Source organism: Chenopodium quinoa, unplaced genomic scaffold (assembly GCF_001683475.1).
Source record: "Chenopodium quinoa cultivar QQ74 unplaced genomic scaffold, ASM168347v1, whole genome shotgun sequence".
NCBI classification, from domain to species: Eukaryota; Viridiplantae; Streptophyta; class Magnoliopsida; order Caryophyllales; family Amaranthaceae; genus Chenopodium; species Chenopodium quinoa.
The window spans coordinates 7,060,023-7,072,756 of NW_018742914.1; the positions used below are offsets into that span (position 1 = coordinate 7,060,023).

At 35.5% G+C, this 12,734-nt stretch overlaps 1 protein-coding gene across 7 annotated transcripts; it reads right to left on the bottom strand.

Annotated features, from left to right (window-relative positions):
* Nucleotides 1-772: 772 nt before the first annotated feature.
* Nucleotides 773-12,342, bottom strand: LOC110728077. 7 transcript variants are annotated; one of them, XM_021907701.1, is made up of 9 exons: nt 11,318-12,338; nt 10,972-11,076; nt 9,765-10,076; nt 9,385-9,607; nt 8,830-8,976; nt 8,621-8,745; nt 4,792-4,996; nt 3,064-3,317; nt 773-1,280 (listed from the first exon to the last, which is right to left on the bottom strand). In XM_021907701.1, the coding sequence occupies exons 2-9, from the start codon at nt 11,070-11,072 to the stop codon at nt 1,112-1,114; spliced, it is 1,536 nt and encodes a 511-aa protein (XP_021763393.1). In that variant the 5' UTR covers nt 11,073-11,076; nt 11,318-12,338; the 3' UTR covers nt 773-1,111. The 7 variants fall into 7 exon arrangements, with proteins under 7 accessions (XP_021763393.1, XP_021763392.1, XP_021763391.1 ...); XM_021907700.1 differs by having other exon boundaries at nt 10,972-11,159; nt 11,318-12,337; XM_021907699.1 differs by having other exon boundaries at nt 10,972-11,162; nt 11,318-12,337.
* Between the last annotated feature and the right edge of the window lie 392 nt (nt 12,343-12,734).

Below are 12,734 nucleotides of genomic sequence, written 5' to 3' on the forward strand. Positions count from 1 at the left end.
TAACCATTGTTGAGGTAAGGACGAAGTACAATAATTTGTATGTCCTATTTGTCTTCCAAGACTTAAGGAGTACTCTTGTGAAATTATATGTATTTATTTATCACTCATTCACTTTTGTGTTTTTCGTTTAAAGGGTAAGTGGTAATTTTCCTCTTTTTGGTGTTATGATTACAATTATTTGATTGGACCACATTATAAGAAATGATATACACTAAAATTTTTAATTCTTTTGATCTTCAAGCTTGAAATATGTAACAAATCGAGAACAATAATTAGTTGAAAAAGATGAGGCAGTGCATCCAAAGCATTGATAGTTGAATAAGGATCAAACCAGCAAAACCCTCTACATATTTGGTCGAAGTATTTCTACATCCAAATTTTCAAACTTCTTAATTATTAAAATATATAAATAAATAAATAGATAAAAAGTCCCTTTAGTTTAATCTTGATTGAAATAATCTATAATCTCACACTAATTCCATATTTGTTTTAAATTGAAGGTATTTTCCATGAATCCCTTATTTTATACAATTTCCAAAAGTGCTTTTAATGCTTATACGTAGTATATAGCCCAACCCTAAGGGATATGTATAACATTACCCATTTTATAATAAAGTACGAAATGCCCTTTGGGAGTGGAGGGAAGGACTAGAAGAAACCCCCCCTTGAACCTTTTAGTAGGTTTTGATCCTCCAACCTTGAATACTCGTTAATAATAAAAAGATAAGACAATATACATAAATGTACATAGTACAATGTACATAAAATTATATGGTGCAAGTTCAATCTTCTCATTAAATGCAAAAATAAATTTACAGAAATGATAATTAAGGGATTAATCGATTGAATAAAGGTGTGCTGTAATAAGTACCACCAAAAATGACAAACACCTGCTTAAAACAACAAATAATATTTTCAAGGCCCAACAATTACCAAAAAATAATGGGCTGAAACAACTGAGCTGGGCTAAACTTAGGACTAGCCCAGAAAAGAATCACTGGTTCGGAGTAGAAAAGTTGCTTTGCCCTATATAATCCATCTACTCAAGTGTATATTACTAGCTAACAAAGCAAAATTGGAGCATGAGATGAGGGAGTTCCAGAGGTCATTTTTATTTCCACCGTAGAGATTGCCTTATTCCGGTATATACAAGTCCTACAGACCGTCCAATCAAGCTAACGAGGAAGAAAGAGATGGCATTGCGAACCTGAGAAACTATTACTTTCACCATCGGCACTGCAATGTCAGACAACTCGAGTATGAGGCTGAAGTAGTACTTCCTGAAATCAAAAGATTTGTAGGAATATTAACGTCAGGAAAAAAAAAAAAAAAAAATCTCATGCAATCAGTAAAATAAAAGGAAAATTCAAGACTTCTAGTTATTTTGCCCCATAATAAAATGGTTTGCCACAAAGCTATAAGAAAATGTTACAAAGTTGAACAAACCACCCAAGATCCAACTGAGACAAGAACATATATCATAACTCGAAAACAAGTTTGAAATGTAACAAGTCCTTTCTAATTAACCCCCCCCCCCCACCCCAAAAAAAAAAAAAAAAAAAAAAAAAAACCAACTCCCAAAGGTACAAATCCTATGGCTGGCACAGTTGTAGATGTGCCTTCTCTAAACAGATGGCTCATACAGAAAGCAATGGAACGGCAACACGGCAATAAGGCAAAAGGTTGATACTTGATATTTAAGTTGCACAGTTCAAGACACCTCTGATTCAGCTAAGACCAAAAGAATCAGTGTTTCCCATGCACTTTTACTAGACATCAATCGTCAAAAAGCACATTACAGTCAAAAGCTTCTAGAATAAACTATTGCATATCCTTCATTCCTTCCAGGTATCATAGAGTTACATAATTCAAAGTTTTCTGTGAACCTTTGAAAGGTAATTTCATCTCAGTAGCTGTAAGCTTGTAATCTACTTATCTCCAGAAAGCGATTAAAGAATCAAAGCAACCTAAATCAAAGACCAAAGTCTAGTTTGCAATTCTTTATATGTGTGCATGCTAAGCCAATTCCATGACAGAGCAAGAGCACTTGGCACCAAAAAATTAGTTACTCACCACACTTTTCTAGTTTTCTGTATTACAAATCCACCACAAGCAAATTACAAAAAAGTACCAGTTTTTATCTTCATACTCCCTCAATATCTGACAGTCAACTTTGCACACATGCCAATGCACTAATTTCACTTTATTTTTATATGTTTAAATATTAATGAAAACTATTTTAAAAATTATACTTCCTCTATTTTTTTTTTGTTGTAACATCTTTTTTCTCACATTCTCTTGGGCAATTTTTGAAGAGGAGAAAGAGAGGAAAAAAAAAGAAGGAACACGTGTGGTTAGGAGAGACAGGTATAAATGTCAAAAATGAAAAATGTTGCAACTAATTAACAATTTCTTAAATATGAAAGTGTTGCAACTAAAAAGAAATGGAAGAAGTATTACAAAACTTTATATTAATACCTATCTAACAACATATTTTATGATAAAATACGTTTTTATTATGTTAGTTAAAAAAAAATAGTCAAAACTAATACATGAATAGTGAAAAAAGTCTAACATTCCAGACATTCTAGGACGAAGGGAATATAATTTTTGTTTGCACATCCAATAGCACTATTAGCCCTATACTCTTTACTTCAAAAAATAATTTCAGTAAAGTAAAAATAATTTTTAAGCAATAAAAATCAATAATAAAGACCAAATATAATAGAGAGTTAGTAAAAATAAGTTTTAATTAGTATAAAATTAATTTCAGTTCAGCAAAAATAATTTCAATTCAATAAAAATAATTTTATTTCGGCAAAAATAAGGTGAAGAGAATAGGGCCTTACTTTTGTTATTCCATAGTTTACATAGGCATTCATTAATAGGATGAATGGACAGAAGGCTAAACTTTCAAACTGGAGACTGATTACAAAGATACTGCCCTAACTTCAATATATGTGCTTGGTGCAACTTTTAAGCCATTTCATGCAATATTAAGAGTAACATAATTATAATTTCCACATATCTGGGAGATAAGAACTGGGGGGGAGGGGAACATACCATCCTTTGAGGGCCCTTAGTTCCCTTGTGCGCTTTAAAGTCAAAGAGAAGGTACTGACTACAGAATAGCGTAGTGAGGACTGCACATGTACAGATTTCTTCAGAGTAAGTCTCCTCCACCAACTATGACTTTCCTTGAGTGTCTCAGCCGACTCACGATAAGGTTCAGTCTTTAGTACCCGCAGGTCGAATCGATCCTCATACATTAATACAATTTCTCCAAAGTTCTGGTGAATCCACTCACGCATAGCTACCTTACACCATAAATCCAATTCAAAGAGTCAGAGGGCAGAACTGCTAAATTTATGGAGCAATTGATACATTGCTGCTGTTTTTCAACTTTTCTATTTACTTCCTATTCCAAGACAAATAGACAATGGAGGTCTTTCTAGAGACTGAAAGGAACAAAATGTTACTTTGACAGCCATACTAGCATCAATACTAAATATTTGAGGTACTTCACACAAATTGAGTCATAATTCATGAAAGGAGCTGGATAGAAGACAAAATCTACAAAGACAATCAATGAAGGGGAGCAGAAATTAAATACAAGGTTATGAAAAACACTACTTCTAATACTCACATCAGATTTTTAAGGAAAAAATAGAAGAAAGGTAATTTATAGCTTTCAATACTAGATCAGACTAATCACTTTATAGCTTTCAATACTAGATCAAGTTTGGTAAATCAATTTGTGGGAAGATTATATGAAAAGGATATTGAAAACAAAATACATCCTCTGTCCCTAAACCATTCTCATGTATACTCCCTGCCTCTCTCAAACCTTCATCCCATAATTAAGTAAATGCTCAAAGTTTTAAGGTGAGATGAAAAGGTTGTGAGTCAAAATGATTTTTTTTTTTTTTTTTTTTGGAGAAGGGGGGGGGGGGGGGGGGGGGGGGGGATGGATTGGGAGTTTGGGACTTCAAGAAATAATAAATTAATAAGAGTTAAGAACTTATGAAGTGGGATGTCTCAAAATTTAAGATGTGAACTTGTTATTACATGTTACCTACTTTGGTATTTAGAAAAACCACCCTATGTGTTTTGAGACCAAATAGGGACCAATATTCTCCTGAAACAACAACAATCCTATTTCTCTCAAAATTCCCAAACTATATCTTACTACTTTTTGTACACATTTTACCACTCTTTAGTCCACCCCCAACTAGTGTTCTCAATTTGCATCTAAGAGTGACAAAGCTTAACAAGAGGGAAATTATAAGATGGAGAAGGTAGTGTATTATGCCTCAGCTTCTTTATAACGATTACATTTCTACAATGCTACTCACTATGTTAACTTAGATCAACATTACATCACTGGTGGAACAAGAAGAAATAATCTGATTCAGTTTCAGGGGATTCTTAGTTTTACAAGTGATAGATTTAAAAACAGATTAAAGACAATTTTGGTCATAGGCAACAGTGAAAATACGTAGTAATAAGATATACGGAGTACTAATCATCCTTGAGTTGCCTGTTATCTTGCCTAAGCTGAAGACCTGAAATCCCAGGATATCAAAGTAAAACAAACACATATATGATTGATTATATACATATATTTCAATGTATAGATCTGGAACACAAGAATGTAAAACAGGTGGTCCTTTCTTTGATAAAGGCTGATCACCGAAATGAGTTGCTCCTAATTCTCCTCTTTTGAGACACAGATCATTCCAAGACTGTTAGCAGGGAAAAGGAAATGAAGGAACATGAAGTGGGGGATACCTCATTTCTTAATTTCTGCAAATCTCTGGTCGACAAAGTACACAAGGACAGCCCAAAGTTACTAATCTTTTCAGAAATGTCACTGTCTACAGATATAACCTCCAAATATATACTTGATATTGCATCAGCGAGAGTAATAATTAGATCTTCCAATATAGCACCTCCATGTAAGGGATAAAGATTATGATCATAGTAGCTACACTCCCTGCAACAAAAAAGGTAGATTCGTGTCAAGTGATAAAGCTTCAATTTGGGGGGTTATGAGCGTATCGCCATAAAGAAAAATCAACAAAGAGAAGAAGAGAAATGGTAAAAAGACCTGAACACTTATACATTTCTAAGTAAGTAAGATTCCTAAACTCTATAAATGTGAGTCACCAGAAGTTTTAGTATAGTTCTTTCAAAAAAAAAGAAGTTATAGTATAGTAAATGTTAGTTGACAGTCACTGGTGGGGTATTTTTCTTTATATCTTTTCATTTCCTTCAAATTAAAAATTCTTATTTATTGTAATATGTGAAATGACACCTGTAACCTCGCAGAATGGAATGTTGTTCCCATGACCCACTATAAACTATGAATGAAAAGAGGACCTCTAAGATAAATTCAATCAAAGCTCAAAATACTTAAGTAAAACCTTTTAGTATAAAATATTATCGTTGGAGCGTATTTCAGCCTTTCAGGTAGAGTACGTACATCATGAACAGCAATTTTACTTTTTCAATGCAAATTAGATCTTGAATATTGAGACTGCTTAACGAGAGGGACAATAAGTATATGGAAAACAAAACATAAAGACTGAAAAGACCAAGTTTCCATAATAGTTTAGAGCAACCTAAATATTAAGAAAGAGAACCCCATTCTCTTAAACAAGACAAGGCAAGAAAAAAACCACATACTCTTCACTGGAGTTGGATTGAAAGGACTCATTCAACCTGATGTGAAATGAGACTTGAACCACAATAAATAAACTATCACAAAGAGCAGTTAAAAGATGAGGCTGACATCAACAGAAGGCAGAAATTTCACTTCAATATTTAGTATGTGTCATCATATAAGAACATGGGAAAATAAAAGGTTGTAACAGCTTATCAGAATGAAGGAGCTCATTTTGACCAAAAAATTATGGGTAAAGGTGATTTAAAAGACTGAGAAAGGATATATCCAAATCCAATAACTAATTCTGTGTACAAATAAACCTGCAGCTGAAGCTTTTAAAAATCTAAGGCAACTGCTAGCATTCACAGAAGGATTACCACATTTAATCTTTAGTACATATAGGCTTACACTAAAGTGCATAAGGTTTTGAACTAATTGGAGGAAAGTGGCACAAAATACCTGTACTTGAATTGTTAAACACATATATTGAAAAGTGAAGAATTTTGTTAGACACAGAATAGAGGTATTAAGTTATGTCATAAGTCCAGTTCTTTTCAGCTGACACAATTCTTTAGTTACGTCCAATACAAAAAATCAACCATTGATATTTTAATTACCAATAAGAAAAAATTATAGAAAGTTGATATACTGAAATCATGTATCAAGACAAATCTTACAAGACCCCGCATGACTATACTTTTCATTATAAATAAATCACAAAAGATGGTCAAAGGGGAGTGTGTAATAATGCTAAAGTTGAAATGTATCAACAAAAAAGAAGCGGAATAAGTATAGGCCTTACTCTATATACCTAAGTTGAAATGTATCACAGACTTACACATATGCTTACAAGAAAACTTTTCAGACCAATATACCTAAGTTCAGGGTTTTTGTCAATTATTTTGTCTTTCGGAAACTATAGGCACTTAGGATGCTAGAAGCTGTTCTATGTGCTCGTTCAAACAGATGGAGAGACTAAGAATCCCATTCCAATTCTACGTGCTTGTTGAAATACATTCTCCCTTCATTTGATTCTAAGTATCCATGTCACCTGTTTTGAAACCCTCTTCCCTCCTCATATAATTTATTACCTTAACAGCGGAAATCAAAGATATGAACTTAAAAAGAACAGATGGGAATCTTTTTAACCCCAGAACCATCATCAGCACCAATTAAAACACACCTCAGTGACCTCACTATACGACCAACAAATCTGCAGCCCATGACCATCCTTCCCACCCCTAACAACACAGTCCAATAACCATCATGATCAAGGCCAATGTACAAAAAATGAATTATTGCAAGCAAGAAGGGAAGGCAGAAGCAAAGCAGTTAAAGAGAATGAGAGAAGGGCTGAAGGGGGTGGAGCCAAACCCAGTCTAGAAGCACTGGCATTGGGCATTGAGGGGTAATTTAGTAGCCAAATCAAGCCACATTTTGTGCATGGTTTTTCAGTAGAAAAAGAGAGATTGAGAAAGGGGAGGCTGAGGCAAAGTAATACAGAAGGCGAGAAAGATAAGATGTGGGTATAAATAAACATACTTCAGTAAGAATAACAACAATTGTAATCTTACTATTGTTTAAGTTACAACATTTAACTTACTAGTTACTAGAGAAGTAAATAGTAAAATCTGCAAAAGGTGCACATCATCTTCTATTTCCTTTTAGATAAATTTTGAGGGAGCAACATAATAGCCAAAATTGATGTCCATAACATTTTCCAGACTAGCATTTTTAGTAAAAAAATATATTCACCAAGAACCTATAATAGCAATACAAGATAAAAGCACTTCAAAAACTAGGCCATTATTGAAATTCAATTTCTTGGTCTGTATCTTCCATTATTGGAAACTTATAAAGTTCTTCCGTTAAACCCTGATAAATGAACCTCCAAAATCCTTCAAATTGTATCTGATTAAACCCAGGGATTGTAGACTTTCCCCCATTTCCGTCCCGTAGCATTTGCACGCAATTCCCCATTTGTTGAAAAATCCCATTTTTGGCTCATTCTTTGTTGAATCACCAACTTCTTCCGATTAACTATCCTTCTAGAGTCTCTAGTTGGTGACATTACAAGATAAACTTTGTCTACCTACCTTCTTCCAAATGCCAAACCACCAAAACCCAAGTTAAGTATGTACCCTTATAAAGTGGCAATGCTTACAATTAGCCTGCTGCTTTTTTAGCGCCCTTTCAAGCAGTATAAGAACATCAGCCAGTACCTAGTTTTTTCAATTTGCAAACTTTAAAAGTTTTACAGGTATATTCAAAGGACAGAAATATTTGGCCAGCTACATAAAATGTGGATCCCTAGGATGATCAATACACAAATGTTGACAGACTTGACACAGATGAAAAGGGTAAAGGGGAACTTCAACAATATCAGTGCTTTATAAAACTCAGTACTAACTTAGAAAACCCTCAAAAGGTACAGGAAGCAAGTCCATAAATCTCAAGCAAGAACAAGTAGTGAATCAACCATCCCAACCCTTCTAATAATCAGCACCCTGACGTCTAGGTTGTATTACCTCCATTCTAATAATTAGCACCCTGAGATCTAGGTTGTATTACCTCCATTGGTTATATAATAGCATCAATAATAAAACAATCTATCAACTAGTCTACTTTTTTCTTGCTTAAAATGACTTTTTCTATCGATTTCTAGCAATCTACAACTGAATGTCATATTTCTATGAAAATCAGTATTTTGAACATTATATACCTCAAAAGTCAAACAAAGAAATAGTGCATAATAAAAATAGTTTGTTGCAGAAAGATGATTCAGTTTAATTGATCAGAAACCAGATATGAAAAGAGTAAGGTAAAGTCCTTTTTCTCTTTTATTATAGAGAAAGAAAAATATATAGTGAGTGTACACTCCATTCTACAACATTAATCAATTTAGACAAATATAATCAGCTAGAGCACCCCAACAACCATAAACAAACTTACTTAAAGCAACCATATCTGAAAAAACCTATCAAATCTGCAAAAAGATCCATCTTGCTGGATTTTCTAAAATCTCCTAAGATGATATCTTCTCCTCTCAACTTCTCTGACATAGACAGCAAAAGCTCCTACACAAAAACAGAGCAAATAATAATGTTGATTATCTCAAATGTAACTACTTTGACATCATAAGCAATCTGTTCAAAAAATACCTTGTCAGGCTTGCAATTTTCTACGCTGAACTCCTTTTCCATCCAAGAAAACAAAGCTGATTGACAAGCCTTCTTTACTGTAGAGGAAAATAAACCCAGCCATTCCTCCCTTTCCATAGCCGTTGATGTGTCTGGAATTTCATTAACCTGTCCAGACAATGGAGAAACTTGAGCAAGAAAGAAGAAACAAAATCAACATGGTTAAAGGTTAACAAAGGAGATTAACTAGGCAAAATCAATTCACTATATGAAACAGTTATCACATGATATCTTTGTAAACATCCACTAATATATATATATATATATATATATAATATATATTTTTTTTATGTTTAGAGAGCCACAAAGGCAGGTGATGAGAATCGATCCCAAGATCTCTTGGAATCGGGAGGGAAGCTCAAACCACTTGAGCTATCCCCCCACTCTCACATTCCTCTACATTAGAACATCATGTTTCACGTTTCAAGTGTCCACTGTCTGATAATATATTTCACGACGGAAACTAAACTGAAAACAAGGAAACAAGCTGACAGCACATAAAGAACCTGTGCTCACCATTTTCTCAAGTTGCTCAACCAAAGACAAAAGCAACCTGAATCTGGGACCAATAGCAACGGCATACAAATTAAGAGGCCTCTTTGCACGATCTAATTCATATTCTTTTGTATTTTCTTCCACACTAACACCATTTTCAATAGCAAGAAGAGACTTTGTGATTTTCCCTTTCACTGCATCCCAGGAACAATGACAACCATGCTGATCTTCCTTTTCTGTTGTACTGCAAAATTTAAATATAAATAATTAGAAAAAGGAAGAGCAGAACTAGAACAAGAAAATTTAGCACATATCTTCATAAATTAAGACAGTGCAAACTGCAATTGTACAATAGAAGATGTATGCTAAAGATTATCAAACTTTAAGTACAGTAAGCTTACCTACCAAAAAAGATGGGACTTTCAGGGAGCAGCAGGTCATTTGACTTGTTCTTTTGGGATCTTATATAAGAGCCCCCAGAAGGAATGACTCCAGCCATATAAGCAAAGAATACACTAGCAGTCAGAAGCACTTGGTCAATGACGGGAACCCAGCTAGATACAGCAGCACTCTCAAAGTCTATCATAGTTCCCAAGCAGCTACACCTCATGGGACTTCCACTAGAAACAGGAGTTCTGAAAGTAACTGAAACAGACATAGTACTACGCTTGCTGACTCTCCATAAAGGAAGTGATGCAGACCTAAAATTTCTGCTGAGAAAAATATTAGAAGTTGTCAAAACCTCCATAGAGGTACTTTTGCGGACATATAATCTCTGCAGAGAAAAATATTAAAAGTTGTCACCCCACAAATTAAGTGAATTTGTAATTAACATGAAATGCGCAGATCAAATAAGTGCATAGTTGACATACTTCTACAGAATTACACCAGGTCATGCCTATGACAGTCTGTCCTTTAAACTTATACACGAAAACACTAACAACAAATTCCTAGTCCAAAGCAGAAGCCTCGTTAAAGAATGTTCTTTTTTGAGAACGAAACAGCAGAAGGCAGTAAAACATGCGTTGCAAATTGCTTCGATCAGTACAACAGAGGTGACTTCTAGAAAGTGTTAGTGACAACTTTGGAATGAAAGTCAGTAACATCTGGAATATGAAATTATGAAGAGTGAGCCTAAAAGGGGTTGTCATTAACATAAGAAAAATGAAGCTTCAAAACAAAGAATATGAAAATTGTAACTAACAAATTTCTCAAGATGCTAAGTGCCAAAGGTGTTCAACCCCAAGAAACCATCATAATATTCCAATCAACACATCCAAATGTCCCTAACATCATTGCTGAAGCTAAACCTCATACTTTCAATAGGCATTTTTGGGAGCTACATATCCATAAACAGGCAATATTAGAACAATATTAATGGGCATGATTCCACAAAGTTATATTATACACCCATTGCAAATGCTTGCACATCATAAACAGGCATCATTTTGTCAAATGATGAAGTGCAATGAACCCACATTATATCATTTACTTCGATTCGACAAAATAACAACACTACACTCTAGCAACCACAGAATAACAACAAAATAAACAATTTTATTATACCAACATGAAAATTAAAACGAAATTGGGAGGAAGAACAATCACCTTGGGAAATTTTTGGGGTATGAATTCTGGGGTTTGAACCAAGACCCTTTTGTTTGCAATTGCAGCTTAAAATTCGATGGCACAGTCCCACATTCCGCCATTTTTCTACAGTTTCAATCCACCCAAATGCTCAATACATTTTATTCTCCCAATCAAATACGAAAATACAACTTTGCTTATGCTTGAATCTACTGAAAATTAATGATAAACAAACAAAAATCAAAATCTAAAAAGGCAACATATTTACTAATTTTCAAAGAAATGGCATAAATTCAAAAAAAAAAAAAGGGTAATTGAAGTGGGATTTAGGGATTTGAGGGTGAGAAAATGGGAAATTAGATGATACCTGGAAGTTAATTTTCAATAATTCATAGTGTTAGAAGGGGAGAAGAAGGAAGGAAGGAATGGGCTGAGTTTTTGACTTGTTTTGCAAAGATGAAGAATGGAAGAGTGAGTGGACCATGATATCTACAATCCTTGGAGGTAAATCATTAGTCCTCTTGGGCCCTCTTGGGTTTTTGGCTTGGCAAGTCGAAAATGGAGTTTGGTGATTACTCTCTCTGTTTTTTATTGGCTATTTACATACAGACTTGTCAATTCAAATTAATGGGTTGAGTTCGGGTTAAATTTTGAGTTGTTTATGATGGGTCGGGTTTATATTCTCTCTCAGTAAAATGGGTTAAGAGATAGGGTCGAGTCGGGTCATGAACTAACAGGTCTAGTTACATATATTTTGACTTCATGTATACATTAATATATGATCAAAATTGGCCAAATGGCAAATGTGCCTTAAAAAAAAAAGGAAAAATTGACATTTTCTACCCGCGAAAACACCTCGTGTCACATTTGCTACCTGTTTAAAAAAATATTTTAAATTACTACCACACAAATTCCCTAACTGTATATATTGCTACCACTTAACGGAATCTGTTAAGGTTTCGTTAAGTGGGCCTCATATTTCATTAAATAATAATTTAAATTATTAAAAAAAATCTTTTAAAAAAAATCTCAAACACCCCATCTCCCCTGTCCCGGCGTCAGCCACCCTCCCCCCTCCCCTTGTTGGCGCCCAAATTTTTCCCCGATGCCGGCGAACCCCACCTCCTCCATTTCCCCTCCTGCCAACCACCCCTAACCTCGTGGTCTCCTGCTGCTAAACCGCCACCTTCGCCGCAAAATTCCACCAAATGTTCATCGGCGGCGCCCCGACTTTTCCCCCCACCCCTACGCAGCCAACGAACCCCCTTCCCCTTCTTGTTGCCCCGACCACCAGCCTCAAACCACCAGCCAATCGAAACCCTAAAATTCGAAATCGAAATCGAATTCGAAATCCTAAACCACCAGCCCCAAACCGCCGAAATCGAAATCGAAACTCTCGTTTAGGGTGGTTTGAGGCTGGTGGTTTAGGATAAGTGATGGACGAAAGGGTAAGGGAAAGGGAGGGGGTCGATTTCGGTGGGGGAATAGGGAGGGGGGCGATTTCCGGTGGGGGAAAGGGAAAGGGGGTGGTTTCTGGTTCGGGGTGGGGGGAATGGCAGCAAGAACGGGAAAATGGAGGGGGGTTGGCTGCGTAGGTAGGGGAAAGGGAGGGGTGGGGTCGCGCCGGCAAGGGGGTGGGGGTGGGGTTGCGTCGGCGCCGACAGGGGGGAGGGGGTGGTAGTTGAGGGGACGGGTGACAGTGAAGTGGAGGGGTGGCTGCAAGGTGGTTGAATGGTGGCTAACGGAAAAAGTAACGGCCTTAGTCTTTGGTAGTGAAATATATA

Excerpts from the sequence above, each read along its gene's own strand:
- LOC110728077 (XM_021907701.1), bottom strand. The coding sequence starts at position 11,072 with ATGGCGGAATGTGGGACTGTGCCATCGAATTTTAAGCTGCAATTGCAA. Across the intron at positions 10,077-10,971 it reads TACCCCAAAAATTTCCCAAG|CAGAAATTTTAGGTCTGCAT; the intron begins GTGATTGTTCTT and ends TATTTTTCTCAG. Across the intron at positions 8,977-9,384 it reads TTGAGCAACTTGAGAAAATG|GTTAATGAAATTCCAGACAC; the intron begins GTGAGCACAGGT and ends TTGTCTGGACAG.